The 16753-nt window shown below is 42.9% G+C and overlaps 1 protein-coding gene across 1 annotated transcript; it reads left to right on the top strand.

The window, feature by feature from the left end:
• Positions 1 to 2937: 2937 nt before the first annotated feature.
• On the top strand, positions 2938 to 16328 carry ZNF598 (zinc finger protein 598; the record flags this gene model as incomplete). The annotated part of the gene is made up of 12 exons (XM_009704825.1): positions 2938 to 3054; positions 5092 to 5217; positions 7353 to 7564; positions 8138 to 8355; positions 9063 to 9180; positions 10232 to 10413; positions 12308 to 12366; positions 12766 to 12779; positions 13006 to 13769; positions 14714 to 14849; positions 15679 to 15823; positions 15943 to 16328. Coding segments are annotated over 12 exons (2439 nt in total), but the record flags the coding sequence as incomplete, so codon positions are not given.
• Positions 16329 to 16753: the final 425 nt, after the last annotated feature.

Here is a 16753-nt window from a genome sequence, read left to right on the forward strand (position 1 = left end):
AAAGCATCCCCCAGCCAGGGGCTTTCCGGGTTTATCTGCCGTCTGCTTCGCTCCCAGTGATGTGACTGCCGTTCAGAGGAGACAGGAGGCATGTTGGAAACAAAATATGAAGGAAATGGAACTTAAAGGGCTTTTTTTTTTTTTTTTTTTTTTAAATCAGCAGGGCTTGCTTTCCAGGGTTGGTATTACGTGATCTCAGATGGCTCTATCATCCTGCGGAATTCCTGACTTGATTTCAAGCTTAGGGGAAGAACATATTTTGTATTCTTTCAGGGCTTGCTCATGCCTTGCGTTACAGCACACCATGCTGCGTGTGCCTGCAGTTCCTGTTAGCGTGAGCTGTCTGTTGGGTGTGTGCTTAAGAAGTAGTTTCCCCCCAGTTATAACTTTTTGTGATAGATTTCTGTTTCCCTCATGGTCCGTGGTTACGATAGTGCAGGGCGCTGTGGCAGAGTTCAGGGGGAGTTGCTCTGATGCCGTGGCTCGGCTGTGCGGATGGAGCTGAGGATTCGGTGCAGTGGTGAGCTGCGTGAAGAAAAGCTGTTCAAGGATGTTTGTCAGAACAAGTCCTCGTACATGAACGTGTTTTTGTAGAACTGGTGTAGAGAAAAACAAGCCCTTTAAGAGTAAAAGAGTTTATACTAGCACTGAATGAAATATACTGAGTTGGTTTAGGAAATGAAATAAACCAAATACATCAGGGGAGGGGACTCTCCCTTTGGCGGAAGGAGACACACTCCACCCCAACTAAACTGTTTGCTTTGGCTGCTTTTCATGTTGTTCAAATGGTTGGAGGGATTTGAGATCTTAGGCTGCGTACTGAAGATCCTCATACTTTGTGGAGGCCAGAAAGGTCGATGTAGTTTTTAGACAGAGCTTACTGGCACATGAGTAGTCTCTGTGTACAGCAGATACTCTGTGAGAGTAATTTTATCTGTGATCGTCGTCCTCTGAGGAGCTGCTGCTCTGCTTTTCCCGTTTTAGGAAGAAGGAAGCTGTGATGTTGCTCTTCATCCTTAAACCTGCTTGTCTTAAGGTCACAGATGGACTATTTTCAGTTTTGTAACAGTGCTGTATTGTGTGCCCTGAGCTTTGGTTCATTCAGCCATCTTTCTCCCTCTTTTATTAACTGTTTAAAATGATCCTTTTATTATAAGTGACTAAGAGGTCATTTTTAATGGCTGTGCTCTTTTTTCCCCCCTTATCTTTAAGTGCCACTGTAATACTGTTCTGTCTGTTGACCCATCTGCCCCAAGGAAAAAAAAAGGTACTGGAGTGTTTAAATCACATCAAAACTGCCATTGAATGAACTGAACGTATAAGTAGGACTTAAAACCAAGTCTCTTAATTTGCATAGTGTGTGTGGAATTAGCAGAGGCAAGTACAGCACTGCCAAATCTCAGCTGCTGTCGTACAGAGTAGTGTAGAGCGAACTGGCAAGTGCCACAGCAGAATGTCCAAAGGAAACAGAACTCTAAAGGTGAGTGGCAGCACAGGACATGATGGAGGAGAAAGCAGGATATACTTGTTATGGTAATAGGTGCTTTCAGTGATGCATAATTGCTGCAGTGAAGTTAGGAAGGATTACTTGTTGCGCTGTAAACTAACCCTGACGTATACTTGGACCAGACTTGGGGGATCTGTCAGTGTGCTTGTTATATATGTGTGTACGATTGTTCTTGGAACTGCTGTAGGAAATTTTGTTGGACTCCTGTGATAAAATCTACTTTTCAGGAATCCATTCCTCTCTTCTAAAGCTCACTTTGGGCTGAAATGGAATGTCAGTACAATTTCACTGAAATGAAATTTTTAAAATAATTTGAGTTAGACATAGTTGTCATTTATCCAACCAACTTAAACTTGTATTCTCTTTATTTTAAGCTTGGTATTTCAGCAAGTTGAGTATATTTTTTGTTTTGATTAACTTAAAAGTAGCTCGACTGTAAAGAAAGCTTTAAAAAAAAGCCCACAAAACCAGACAGAAAAGACTCGTTCCATAGTATTTCACCTCAACAAGGGTAGAGAAGTGATTTAACAAGACTAAACTACGTGTGTATTATTATGTAATTGAGTGCTTTTATTAAGGTGGTAAGTATTTCGAGGTTTACAGTGGTTGCTGTAAGAACAAAAAGACACTTCCTGTATTTGTGTCTCAGCCTTTCTGAGCTGGTGCAGGTAACTCCAGCTGTTTCATAAACATTGCTGCTACCCTGGCAGTTCCCAAACTGGGAACGTGCGCTGGAGCAGACCAGCGGTAGGTGGCTTCTGGAGAAGGATGGAATAATTGTGAACGGCTGCAGTGTAAGACCCAGGCTGCTTGGAGGTCAGCAGGAGCAATTGTGAGTAAGCAGGTTGCCTTAGAAGGGATACGTGGTACAAATAATTTGGGAAGTGATGTAGCGTTTTATTCCTCGCTTTCCTAGTACTTAAGGAAAGAAGAAACAGTGGTTTCCCTGTCGAACTCCAAGTAATGCCACTTTTCACTTGGAGGCTGTAGGTTTCTGTGTGATCTCCTACCAGGAGATAGGAGGGAGCTGAGTGCAGGGCTCTTGACAGGCATTCGCTGCAGAAGGGGTTGAATTGGTTGAAGATATTTACTCTTAGCCCAGCTGTGGTAGCAAAACATACCATAAAAGAGTTTCCTAATCTAGTTCAAAATCCAAAGACCAGGCTAGTCCAATCCACCCTCGTCTAAGCTGGCTCACTTGCTGGAAGTTGATAAGGAGAAGTCACACTGGCTTTGCTGGCTGTTGTGGGGGCAGTAACCGGGGGGTGGTGACGAGCAGCTGGGACTGACACAGAGCTCTGCACGTGTTGTCCAAGCTTCAGGCTATGGCGAGTCCCCTCACAAAGAAAGTGTGTACTGAGGAGTTTATCTGTAATCCCAGAGATTGTGCAGCCCAAGTATGCTCTCGCTGATTCTTGTGTTGCCTGCAGGTTGTCTTTGGACGGAAGCTTACATCTTTCTCAACAATAGCACTTAACCAGTTGCAACATGAGAAGAAATACGACATTTATTTTACGGATGGAGATGTTTATGCACTGTACAGGCAAGTACTGGAATCCTTTCTGTAATATATCCCTTGTGGTTCAACCCCAGCCAGCAACTCAGCCCCACAGAGCCGCTTGCTCACTTCCCCCATGCCAGCACGGGGGAGAGAATCAGAAGAGTAAAAGTAAGAAAACTCGTGGGTAGAGATAAAGACAGTCTAATAGGTAAAGCAAGAGCTGTGCACGCAAGCAAAGCAAAACAAGGAATTAATTCCCCACTGCCCACGGGCAGGCAGGTGTTCAGCCATCTCCAGGAAAGTAGGGTTCCATCATGCGTAACGGTGACTTGGGAAGACAAACGCCATCGCTCCGAACGTCCCCCCCGTTCCTCCTTCTTTCCCCAGCTGTATACGCTGAGTATGATGTCATACGGTGTGGGATATCCCTTGAGTCATCGGGGTCAGCTGTCCCGGCTGTGTCCTCTCCCAACTCCCTGTGCACCCCTTTTCTACTCCTCGCTGGTGGGGTGGGGTGTGGAGCAGAAGAGGCCTTGACTCTGTGTAAGCCCTGCTCAGCAGTAACAAAAAAACGCCTGCATTATCAACGCTGTTTCCAGCACAAATCCAAAACACAGCCCCATACCAGCGAAGAAAATTAACACTATCCCAGCCCAAACCAGCACCCCCTAAAGCAGCGTATTCTTATCTCTATTACGTGGCAGGAAATGTATGCTTTAGTACAACGGTGTGGTTTTGTTCCATGGGAACAGAGTGGCTGCTGTGCTGTGTACGTCAGGCACCGTGCAGTGCAGGTGGCTTCGGTAGGATGAGAGGCTGGAGCGGTGCTGTTGGCTGAATGCTGGGTACTGCGGTCGGCAAAGGGAGCGACTCCTCAAGGCTGGAGCGTTAAGATTCACTGACGCGTAATAGGGAAGCCTTGGTCTGTCAATAAAAGTTGCTTTTTGCTTCTTTAGCAACAACAGCTTTGCTGAAAGACTTTTAATTCCTTGCATGGCTGCTGTGGAAATTGTTAAAGACTGATTACTATTATTATATTATATATAATTACTATTATAATTGTATTTATTGCTGTGCTACATAAGGACCAATCAATTGTACCAAATGTTGTATGAAAAGTAGAGTGACCTTGTCTGCCTACAAAGATCTTAAGTCTAAATGGTAGAGAAAAAGGGTGAAATAAAAAAACAATGCAGAGTAAAAAAATGTGGCATCAACATCATGTTCTAAAAATATTTTTCATAACGTGCTTAATTGGGAGGCTTTAGGATAATTAAAAGCAGTTAAAAGGAAAGAAGAGTGAAAAAAGATGAAACCATGTAGGCAGCGATACCTCTTTTTTTGAGAATTGTGCGTTATGTGCAGCCTGATTTGGGCTAAGAATGTAGTGTTGCTGGTACATTCACAGTTTTGCACGACTTTATATTTATGGAATTGGGCAATGGGATTAGTGAGCAGAATCAGTTGGAAGTGTGTTCGGATTAATTATACACCAGCTCTGGGAATTGCTTTTGATGATATGATTTCTGGAGATTACAGTTCCATGGGCAACAATCAAGTGCGAGGGAGTGGGGTCTCCCACTGAGACCAGTGCTCTATCTTCAGCTCTTTTTGGGAATCATTGTGGAGTTTTTGTTTATTTGTTGTGGTTTTTTTTTTCCCCAACTCCTTTTCTGTTGCAATTCTTTATCTCTCCCCGCTGTATTTGTCGGTTTCTGACAGTAGAAAGTGTAATTAAATTGCTGTGAATGTTGCATGTCAGCTGAATTTTCAGTAAGCAAGGAATTTGTTGCATGGACATGTTGCAGTCCACTCAAAATTTTGAGTGGCAGTGTATTACTTACACTGTGACTGTTTGGCTCGTCTCTTACAGTTGAAGCCTCTGTGTAATTTGGTTCCGTTCCTGATATATGACAAAGTATTCTTGGAATAAGCAGGACGCTAACCTCATTACAAATTGCTGGGGGAGCTATAAAAGTGCAGCCTTCTGCTACTGACAGAGCATTTGTTTTTCGATAAAGGTATCGGGTTGCTGAGAGGGAATCAGATAATTTTTAGGAAATCTTTCTTGTCCCTTAGGAAGCTGCTGCAGCATGAATGCTCTTTGTGTCCAGATGTGAAGCCATTCAACACCTTTGCAGATCTGGAACAGCACATGAGGAAGCAACATGAACTCTTCTGTTGCAAACTCTGTGTTAAACACTTAAAGGTGAGCTGGTTCTTTGTTTTAATGGGCGGGAAGGAGGGATGCTTCCTTATACAACCTGCAAGAGTACTTGGGGAGGTGGAAAGAAGGGGGTGGCTGAACAGCACCGATTTATTTTTTACATTTCCTCTGTCTGCCCGCAGTGAGGTCCATTGCTTTGTTTTAAGTCTTTCTTCTTCCATAAACTGATTAGTGAAGAAGGCCTGGAGGTTCTCAATAGATTATATTTTAAATTAAACCCAAGCATATTAATAACCTTCTGATGTTACCTTCTCTGCCACAATGTGTGTAAATACCAAACCCTAACGGTCTGATAGAAAGTTAATCCTGTGTTGTACTCAGACTTTGTTCCAACTGTAGACATTTGATGTCTATTAAGACTTATACTTGTAATGACTTTACAAGCTAAAACTGTAACTTAAGGGAATATTCGGTGCCAGTTCAGACAGCAGAATGCATTGTGAAGTGATAGATTTATTTCTCAGATCAGAGACAATGTAGCATTTACAGTTGGATCATGTACAGGATGAGAATCCACCTTACTGGTTTAATGAAATATAATTATATTTCATTATCTTGTTTATTTGTTCAGAGCAAATTTCCTGTATCTTGTTGACTTGGTTGGAAAATGAAACTCACTGTTGCCTGTGACTAAGGTCCGCTGGGTTTGATGTACACGCATAGAGCGTGACCAGGGGCTGTTTTAAAAAGTATTTTACAACCTGCTAAAGATAAAACAGTTACTGGAAAGCTGAGTTGTCTATGTCTGAAAAGGCGATGTGTATTGAGCCTTAAAACTTAGCATCTTGCCATCACCATCCTTTTTTATTTTTTTTAGTCCCACCCAAATTTCACTAAGAAGGGCTGGTGTTATGTCAGTCAACCGATGCTTTTTCAGTCTGAAAGTCAGAATTCCACCTTTCCCTGGAACTAGAGGAGTTTTTGTATTTCTGAATTACACGTCAGACAAAATCAGCAGCTACTGTTAAATGAATTCTAGGACTGCTAACCTCTGTGTCTGATAGTTGTTAGCATTCCTTATTGTTGTAGGAGGGAATTTAATGCATGAATGCATATTTTTAGAACTAATTACACATGGTTTTGTATGTGTGTTTGTTTTCTCTGAAACCAATTAAATATCAGATTGGAGAAATGCATTTGTCCTGTGGTGTCACAGTTGGTTTATCCCAACGGAACTGTAGTTCACTGCCAAAACGGACAGGATCCAGAAGTGATCGAGTTGACCTGAATGAACGCTAATACGTTGGGTGTTGGGTTTTTTTTTGCAGTGTTAGCTTTCAGTGAACTGATTTAACTGTCTTTCCTGTGGTCATGCAATCACTAGAGCTAATTAATTCAAGGGAATTGGTTAGGGGAGGGCAAGACCTGGTGAAGAGGTGTTTCCATGGTCAGCTTAAGTAGCCAGCACTAAGGGAACTTGTTTGACGTTGTCTCTTCCAGAGAATTCACAAACAATATTAGAACTTGTTGGCTTTTAATTTCAGAATACTGCAGAGATTTTTATTTTGCAGAAAAAAGTTCCATATTACTAGTACCCGCGGAAAAGAAATTCTTAAACTTGCAGAAGCTTCAGTCAGTCAGCTCTAGCTAAGCCAAATGAACCTTTTCCCAGAACAAGTTAACACTCCTTGTCTGGGCGAGAAATAAAGGACATTCTGTTCTCAAGGATGTCTTGATCTTTTTGGTATCGTCAGAACCCTTTCTACCAAAATAGCTCACGTGTTAGTAGAGACAAAATATTGGCTTTTAATACAAAATTTGTTCACTGAACTGTATCCTTTGTATGTAGCTATTTTAGGGTAGTTGCTTTCTGAGGAAAGTAAAACAGCTCACTTCTGGTTATGTTTGCGTTTTTTAGTTTAAGTATGCAAAATACTTAATGTTCATAAGTACATATTTAGGATCTTTTTTCCTCACCGGAGATTATAATTTAACGTTTGTTGCATTATGTTAATACACCAAACAAAAAGGTGAAAGGGGAAAAGGTGAATTAGATCAAACTGAGTGAAATGCAAGTTAGATTTAATTTGGATCTATCACTTGAATTTTGTTCCTGGCTTATTCCATTTTGTTCTCTGTTCACAAGAAGTAATACATATCTATAAATATTTCTTCAGATTTTTACTTATGAACGGAAGTGGTATTCTCGTAAGGACCTCGCCCGTCATCGAATCCATGGAGATCCAGATGACACCTCTCATCGTGGGCATCCCCTATGTAAATTTTGTGATGAGCGTTATTTGGATAATGATGAGTTACTGAAACACCTAAGACGAGATCATTATTTTTGTCATTTTTGTGACTCCGATGGTGCTCAGGAATACTACAGGTTTGTGCAAGCAGTCTATTCCTCTTTCTGTAGCTTAAATTTTGAGGAAAAATTGCTTGGATCTGCTTTGAAGTTTGGAGAAAGTAGTGCTCGAAGACAGAGTGCAAGAATGTGAGCGGTTTGGCTGCAGTCTTCTGTGTTCCTCAAACCAATAGCCAAAGTAATCACTTTCTGTCTAGTTCATGTTTTAAAGTTTTCTTCATTTAATGTTAAATATTAAAAGTTACACTTTGAGGCATGACAGCAGATGTCTGCAGCTGTCCAGTGTGTTAACTCTAATGCTCCAAAGTTCACGTGCAAAGCAGGTAGAAGAAAATTTTCTTTAATGAAATACATGCCTCATGTACAGCTGGATGTGATGAGTATCAGCCAGTAGGTTTAGTTTAACATCTAGGCTCATGCATTAAGGTCTACGTTGACTGTACACAAGTGGTTTTAGCTGGAAAGCTTGCCTGGGGATAAAGAAGGAACCAACCGCCTAGGCTTGTCTTCAGTTCATCTTCTAAGAGTAGCCATATGCCATTAGTAAAATATGTTGGGAAGGTTGCACCTCAGCCTCTTTTCTCTTTCCAGTGATTATGAATACCTTCGTGAACACTTCCGCGAAAAGCACTTCCTTTGCGAAGAGGGACGGTGCAGCACAGAACAGTTTACCCACGCTTTCCGCACAGAAATAGATTATAAAGCGCACAAAACAGCCTGCCACAGCAAGAACAGGGCAGAGGCCAGGCAGAACCGGCAGATAGACCTTCAGTTTAACTATGCTCCTAGGCACCAGAGGAGGAACGAGGGTAAGCGTGGCTGGGGGATGAGATGGGCAGAAACATACTCGTTCTTACTGCTTTGAGGGTTTTCAAGAACATCTGGTGAATGTTTCCTAGCCAGGAAGAAATTCTTTACAAAGAGGGTGGGTAAGCCCTGGGACAGGACCCTGGAGTTTGTTTTTGAAGACAACCAGAACTTAACCAGATAGGGCCCTGGGCAACGTAATGTTGTTTCAGAGTTGGCCTTGCTTTGAGTGAGGGGATGGAGCAGATGACATCCAGAGGTCTCTTCCTACCTGAATTGTTTTACAGTTTTTCCCCTCTGTGTGTGGATTTAATGATGATACATAATTTTTTCTGCTCCAGTTTGTAATTATGTGAATGACACATATTACAGTTAATACAAACTAGTGATGAACATAGACCATGAGACCAGAGTAGCATATCCACTTAGGATTGCAGAGATCGACATACATACGAACTTTGTTCTGTGTGGAACTGTCTGTAGAGAGACCTCCGCATAAAACCAAAATTACTCAAAACTCGCATCACAGTTTACAATACATGGAATCCATATGCTGTAAAATGTATTTTAATGTAGCAGTCCTGAAGGTTGTGTAGACTACTTAATCGTCAGAAAGAAATCAGGATAGCTTTGTTTGTATTAGGATATTTTTGCTTTTTTCATATTAGAGAAATAACTCTGAGAGTGATCAAGCATTCCTCCTGTTTAGGTGTTATAGGTGGAGAGGACTATGAAGAAGTTGACAGGTACAACAGGCAAGGGAGGTCGGCCAGACTGGGCGGCCGAGGAAGCCAGCAAAACAGAAGAGGCAGCTGGAGATATAAGAGGCGAGTAGCACAATATTTTGGGGATTTTTATTGCTGCTTAGTGCTGTTTTTTATTTACCAATTAACAATGTTTTGATGGACCAGTAGGAGGGAAGTGGGTACAAAATTTGGAAGCCTCCATAGTGAATCAGTAGTTGAGAACAGAACTGGCTTTCAGTCTAAGCCTGCGTGCTGACTATGTGCTTGGTCAAAGTGAAATTATTTTGTGTGAAGTTTCATCTCTCTGGACTTGACACGGGAAGCAAACAATGTAATCTTCAACTTGTGGGTTAAATAAACTCAGAATCCTAAATTAATTTCAGCAGCAGTTTTTATGTTAACTTTTCTAAATAGGATTTTCTGAAGTAAGTGACAGGTCTTTGCAGGTTTAGTGGACTTTTTGGTCTGGGTAATCATGAAGTTCCTATTCTAAGGACCATGCTTTTCATTGAACTAACAGATCTCTGTGTGGCCAGACTGAGTGCTTTGGAAAAAGAAGAGGGTTAAGTATTGAAATGAAACTTTGCATTTATATGTCTCTTCATCCACACAAGACCCAAGTGCTTTTCACATACTGCACATCAATTTTTCTTCTTTTTCTCGTTGGACAGTCAGCTGGTTCATTACTGGTGATTTCACTGGGGGCAAAAGTCCATCTCTAAACACTTATATGTTGGTGTCGCATGTGGATCCTGCATGTGTTGAGAGTTCATGACAAACCATGTTTCAAAGAATTAGTGTGGCCTACAAGTATGATTTCATACGTTTGAAAATGAATGGAAGAGACAGGTGTCCCCATGCATCCTTGGTACTGTCTCTCCCAGTTCACCCCAGTTTCTTCTGGCCTGGATTGTTACTACCACATGTAGAACTTGCAAATCCAGGGGGTGAATGTTGCCTGTCTCACCAACCGTGTATCGGAGCGGTGGGTTTGTTTTAGCCTTCTCAGCAGGTGGCAGCACAAAATCAGGGACAGTATCAGAGCTGACACCGGAGAGGTGAGAGCTGGAGGAAGACAAAACTACTCGGTAATCCTGACTGTTTGACCAAGAAAATCTGCCCTGTCCTGTAGGGAGGAAGAAGACAGAGACGTTGCAGCAGCAGTCAGGGCCTCTGTAGCGGCTAAACGGCAAGAAGAGAAAAAACGGGTAGAAGACAAAGAGGACAGCAGCAGTAGAGGTAAAAAGGAGGACTTGAGGGATTCTGAAGTGCTCAGCTCCAAACGTATGCCGAAGTCTTCAAATGATGCTACAGGTTAGTGTTGAACACGTTCTGCAGCTGCAGGGAGGCGTGATGGGTCTGGAGATCGGCCTGGCAAAAGTGGGAATCGCCATGCATTGTTCTCAAAACCTGGCGGACGTGGATACAGCTATGCAGAATCTTAATCCAGCAGCCCAGATTTGCAGTGAAGTGTGTCCGAGTGGGCTGGGATTCCTGCAGCGGGTCATACTTGAAATGGAGCTGGGTAGAAATATCAAATGCCTTTAACGTGTGACAGGATGTGTGATGTTCTGTCCAAATCAATCTAATCTAAGAATGTGCCGTTTCCTATTCTGGCATGCAAGAACTGATCTATTGGGATGTTTGAGCCGAGTTTCCCCTTTTTTGAGAACAAGTTATTCCCAGTTGTCGTGGTTTAACCCCAGCCAGCAACCAAACACCAGGCAGCCGCTCACTCGCTCCTCCCTTCCTCCCAGTGGGATGGGGAGGAGAATCAGGGGAAAAAAAAAAAAAAGTAGAACTCGTGGGTTGAGATAAGAACAGTTTAATAACTAAAGTAAACTAAAATGTAATACTAACAATAATAACAAAAAATATAATAGCAATAATAATAATTGTAATGAAAAGGAATATAACAAAAGAATAAAACCTCAGAAGAGACAAGTGATGCACAATGCAATTGCTCACCACCTACTGACCGATGCTCAGCCCGTCCCTGAGCAGTGATTGGTGCCTCCGGGCCGACTCCCCCCAGTTTCTATACTGGCCATGGTGGTCTATGGTATGGAATATCCCTTTGGCTGGTTGGGGTCAGCTGTCCTGGCCGTGCTCCCTCCCAGCTTCTTGTGCACCTCCTCACTGGCAGAGGATGGGAAACTGAAAAATCCTTGACTGAGAATGTGCTGTATTGCAACAACTAAAACATCAGTGTGATCAACGTTATTCTCACACTAAATCCAAAACTCACTGTACCAGCTACTAAGCAGAAAATTAACTCTATCCCAGCTGAAACCAGGACACCAGGAAAAGTTTATTACTGGTGAAAGTGAACCTTTAACTATTTTGACCCAGGTCCAGTTTGGAGCAAATGAATGTGACGCAGTGGTGTTCTGATATTATTATTGCTCCAAATCCATTTTCCACTGTTTTATTGCTCCTACCACAGGATTTCCACTTAAAGATTATATGCTTCTGTGATGAACTGAGAGCTGCTGAGAGCTCTGTTTGGTCAATGGGTACAGCTCTGCTGGGGATGACAGCCAAGGTTCTCTCCCCCAGCTGCCTGCCCAGCTTTCACTGCATGCATGTCAGAGCTGTTGCCAATCTGTCCCTGAACTGCTGCAGTGTGCAGCACAGGATTTGGATTTTAAGGCAAATCTAAACTAAGAGTGAGTTATGTTTCAATGTAAAATGACTGCCCAGGAGCTAATTGCTGAGCAGCTTGGGCATCTATGCAGCAAAGGTGTGATGGACTGCTCAGAGGAGCAGCTTTCCAAGTGAAGAAGCATTGGCATACATCAGTTGGAGCACTGAGCCTCTGATGAACGACCTGACCCATCGCAGGCAGCTGAGTGTGGACCTCTGGTAGAAGCATGGAGCCGGCTGCTGGGGGCACTGGCATCTCGGTCTCTAGGGGGTTCCCTCACAAAGTACTTGTCAACCAATGTTTTGCTCATGTTAAGTATCATGAATTTCCCATACGCTACAGCTGGTATATGATGACATAATGGTGAATGCAGTTAATTGAAGGAAATAGTGATGCATGGATTTAAATTGTTCTTTTGGAATGTCACAGTTAATGACATCACCAGCTGCTTAAAATAGAACTTGTTAATGCTGCTGTCATGTTCATTGATAGCTTCCACTCTGAAATGAATGGATTTTAGTTGAAAACATTTCTTTGCTCTTTTTGTCGATGTTCCAAAAGAAGCAGCTGCTAATGGTGCTTTAAGCCAAGATGACTTTCCAGCAATTGGTTCAACAAGGGTAAGTTTTTGTGCAAGGCCATAGCAATGAGAAAGCAGATTTAGAAACTTACGTATGTTCTGCATTTCTGGAGAAAATAATTTTACAGATCACTTAAACGAGAAATGCATCCCCCCTGCTCTGGTCTCCTTTTGCCTTGAGCTGTTTCTGTGCTAGTCAGCTGCACGAACGGCATTGTTGTTACTGCAGTTCATGGCTTGATCTTCTGGTGGTGCAATTTCAGGGAAATTCTCAATATTCTCCCTTCCAGCTATTTTAACTCGATAGCTTATCTTGAAGGAGCCGTATACTGTGAGTTTTAAAATTCATCATCTCCTGAAATTGGTGGTGATTAGTATAGTATCTTCACAGGATGTGACAGCTCAAATGAGCCTGTGTGTGCAGCTCTGGTCAAGGTAGGGTGTACTGAGATAGTACTGGTAACACAGCCAGGCTAGGGTGTTTTCTCTGAGGAGACCCATTCCGGGCACAGTTTATAAGCCTGAGTGCATTTGCATCCTGTTAACAGTTGGGTCTTCTGCCACCCACAAAGTGATGGTTTGAGGAGGAGTGCAGACAGGTATGGAGCTCCTTCTGCCTGTTGGAGTTTTGCTCCTCTGCATCACCGGTGTAACGGGGTGTGCTTTTCCTTTCTTGCAGCTCTGCCCAGCTAGCAGCGGTTAAGCTCAAAGAAGAAGACTTCCCAAGCTTGTCATCCTCTGCAGCACCCACCATCTCTTCTGGGATGTCTTTGACATACACTGCGACTGCAAAGAAAACAGCTTTCCAAGAGGAGGATTTTCCAGCTCTGGTGTCCAAAATGAGGCCTAACAATAAAACAGTAACTAACATTACATCTGCATGGAACAATGGTTCCAGTAAAAATGTGGTCAAAGCCATTAGCAACCCCTGTGTAAACCAGACAGCCAAAAAAACATCCTCCTTGAATAGCACTAAAGGAAGTAAGAAGAGCAATAAACTCTCTCAGTCAGACGATGAAGACAGTGGTAGCGGCTTGACAACCCAGGAGATCAGAAACACACCAACAATGTTTGATGTATCATCCTTGCTGGCAGCTTCTACCTCACAAACTTTTACGAAGGTGAGCAAGAAAAAGAAGATGGGGGTTGAGAAGCAGAGACCGTCGTCCCCACACCTGTTACAGGAGACGTCGTTTCCCAGGTCATCGGCTGAAAAGCTGCCAGAAGCAGAGCAGACATCAAACGCATCCTCTGCTCTTCATGCCCCTGACAGATCCGCAACTGTCATGAATGGTCATTTGGAAAAATCGTTAGCGATCTGTAGTACGCCCAAAGAGCCCCCTGGCCTTAAAAAGCCCATAGTGACTAACAAATGCCCTTTACCTCAGGAAGACTTCCCAGCTCTTGGGAGCTCAGGATCGGTTAGAATGCCCCCACCACCAGGTAAGCACTGCAGGGCACGGCCAGCTTTGCTTGGAGGTAGCTTAGAGAAATGGGGCATGTGGATGAAATGTATAAACTGCTCCTTCTGGCTCCCGTGTGAGGAGCAGTTCTGTCACCACTTGCTAGATTAGGCTTTGAAGTTCAAAAAGGCAGTCTGGGTGATGTGGATGGGCTTGAATGTCCTCTGTAAACCACGGCTGAAGCAATGTTGGGATACCTCTGCTCCATGCCACTGCAGGTGTCTGCTCTCTAGGGCTTGCTCACAGATGAGCAGCCAGTTAAGATCTAGTTTGGAAGTGCCTGTGGGCAAAAGGAATCTCTCTTTAGCTGACCTGTGCCTGCTGGTACTTGTCAGTTGGCTTGCTTGGTCACCTTGGTTCTGTGTTTGCAGAGGTTTAATGCCCTTGCTTTTAGCAGTGCCATAATCTTATAAAACTGGAGTAACATAGCAACAAGCGTGACTTCCAGTGGTTTTAATGAAAGTGGCATTGCATCAGGAGATGCTTGCGTAGCTGTTTTGTTCTGTGCTGCTCTGCAGATACTGCTAGGAGGAGCACGCTAGAACATGCAATGCCTGGTGCTGTTGTGACTTCTGGAGTGCTTTCTGTTCACTTTAATAATATAAGTGTTTTTCATTGTGAGTTTGAGTGTTTTTTTCTAAATTATTTTCTATTGAGAAAGTAAGTTGGTAATTAAAGCACTTTCTCTGTAGAGTAACATCAGCCACTATGAAGTGCTTCTTGACCTGACTGTTCAGGCAACAGATTTCCACCTCTCTAATTTTTATTTTTTTTCCAATATAGGGATGTCTGCACTGCAGACCACTCTTACTTGTTAGTGGTTCTGGAGAGTACATCAGACCACTAGTGTTAATTTTAGATGGTGGTATGTGGGTGCCACAGATACATGCTCTAACTTCCTGCCTGTTCTCTGCTTTCATTTAGGCTTTAACACTGTGGTGCTATTAAAGAGTCCTCCTCCGCCTCCGGGACTGTCGGTGCCTGTTAGTAAACCCCCTCCAGGTTTTGCTGTTATTCCATCCACCAAGATCTCTGAACCTGTCATTAAATCTTTGAAAGAGTAAGTAAAAGTCCTTTGAGTTAGATTTGTTTTACACATTACATCTCAGTTATGTCATACAGGCTTCAAACAACGCATGAAATACTCGGAGGGGACTACTCTAAACAGGTGCCGCCGCAGAGGCCAGCCGCTTGCTGATTCCCGTTGGGGAGTCCCGTGGCCGTTGTGGGCTGGGTTCAGGAGGGTTGTGTAAAAGAAAGTACAAGTGTTGTGTGGGTGCAAGTCTGAGGAAATGAAAACCTGTGCAGCGTGGCAGCTCAGACTTTTGTCTTTTCTAGATTTATTTGGAAATCTGCAGCTTCAACATATTTCTTAACCTTTCCATTGATTCTAAGTCCCAGAAGCAAGGTGCTGAAGTATGTTTTCCTTGATGACCTCTAAATGCCTTCACTGTTCTCATCTTTCCAGTAGCTGGTCTCTGGCTGGGGCCCTTCTGGGCTAGAGAGATTAGTTTATGGGAAAAAGGGAGAGGAAAATTTGTGTAATACAGACATCTGTATTCATCTGTTTGGTTTTATTCATGGTGCAGTCTTTGTTGCTCACGTCTTTTTAGTGAACCTAGCTTACGAAACAGCTAGTCAAGACCATGTTAAACTTGCATTTTAAATATTCTGTCTAGGTAAAGCTGGAACCTGATACAGTAATCCCACAGGACACATTTCATTATCCTGTCAAGATAGCTGTGTGCTCTTATAGCAATGGCGCAGGTAGTTGGGTTGAGAAAGGGAGTGCATCCTACAGAAGAGAATAGCCATATAGTATAGATCCCACGGCATCTCTGTGTAACATGAAGCAATGTCAAAGTCACTTTTGATCTTTTCGAATGCAGGCCAAAATCCTGTCACGGATCATACTTGATACCTGAAAACTTCCAGCAAAGGAACATTCAGCTAATACAATCTATTAAAGAATTTCTTCAAAGCGATGAGTCCAAGTTCAATAAATTTAAAACTCATTCTGGGCAATTCAGACAGGTGAGTGGGCAAGAACCTTTGGATTCCCAAAACCATCTTCTCTGGGAGAAAGTGAATCCCAGTGGGATATTTTTTTTTTTTTTCCCCTCCTAATTATTCCAATTCTCTTTTCACTGAAGGGTCTGATTTCTGCAGCAGAGTATTACAAAAGTTGCAGAGAACTGCTTGGAGATAACTTCAAGAAAATTTTTAACGAGTTGTTGGTGTTGTTGCCAGACACAGTTAAGCAACAAGAACTGCTTTCTGCTCACAACGATTTCAGAATCAAAGAAAAACAAAGCTCAAACAAACCCAAAAAGAACAAAAAGAATGTTTGGCAGACGGACTCCAACTCTGATCTCGACTATTATATCTGCCCGACCTGTAAGCAAGTACTAACCCAGCAGGACGTTGTCACCCATAAAGCTTTGCATATTGAGGATGAGGAGTTCCCTTCCTTACAAGCAATCAGCAGAATCATCAGTTAGCTTTCCTGACGACCAATAAAACAGTCTCTGTCTATGAATATGCACTTTGTGGAATGAGGTTTGGCAGTGTAGTGTGACTGAGAGCCGGTGCCAGTTGAGTAGTCGTACGCAGGTGACTAGTCATAAATGCTGTGCTAAAGGGATCACTGGACTGCGCCGTAGCTAATTAACATCCAAAGTCTGAGCTTCCAAAATGCCTGAGTAGAATTAGGCTGAAATCGCAGGGTGGGCAGGCAGGGGCCACCTTTCTCCAGTAACATGCAATAGCTGAGAAAACACTTTCTGATCTGAAGACTGACAGGGGACACAATAGGGGAATAAGTGTCTGGTTTGGGTTTTTTCTTTCTTGTTTCAGGGGGTGGGGGAAGATTATGAATCACTGAAATGAACGGAAGCAAAAATGGCTTCCCTTATAATATTCTGGTTTTTTGTTTTTTTTTTTTTTTGTGTGTGTGTTATTTCT

This window comes from Cariama cristata, unplaced genomic scaffold (genome assembly GCF_000690535.1).
Source record: "Cariama cristata isolate BGI_N322 unplaced genomic scaffold, ASM69053v1 scaffold3420, whole genome shotgun sequence".
NCBI lineage: Eukaryota > Metazoa > Chordata > Aves > Cariamiformes > Cariamidae > Cariama > Cariama cristata.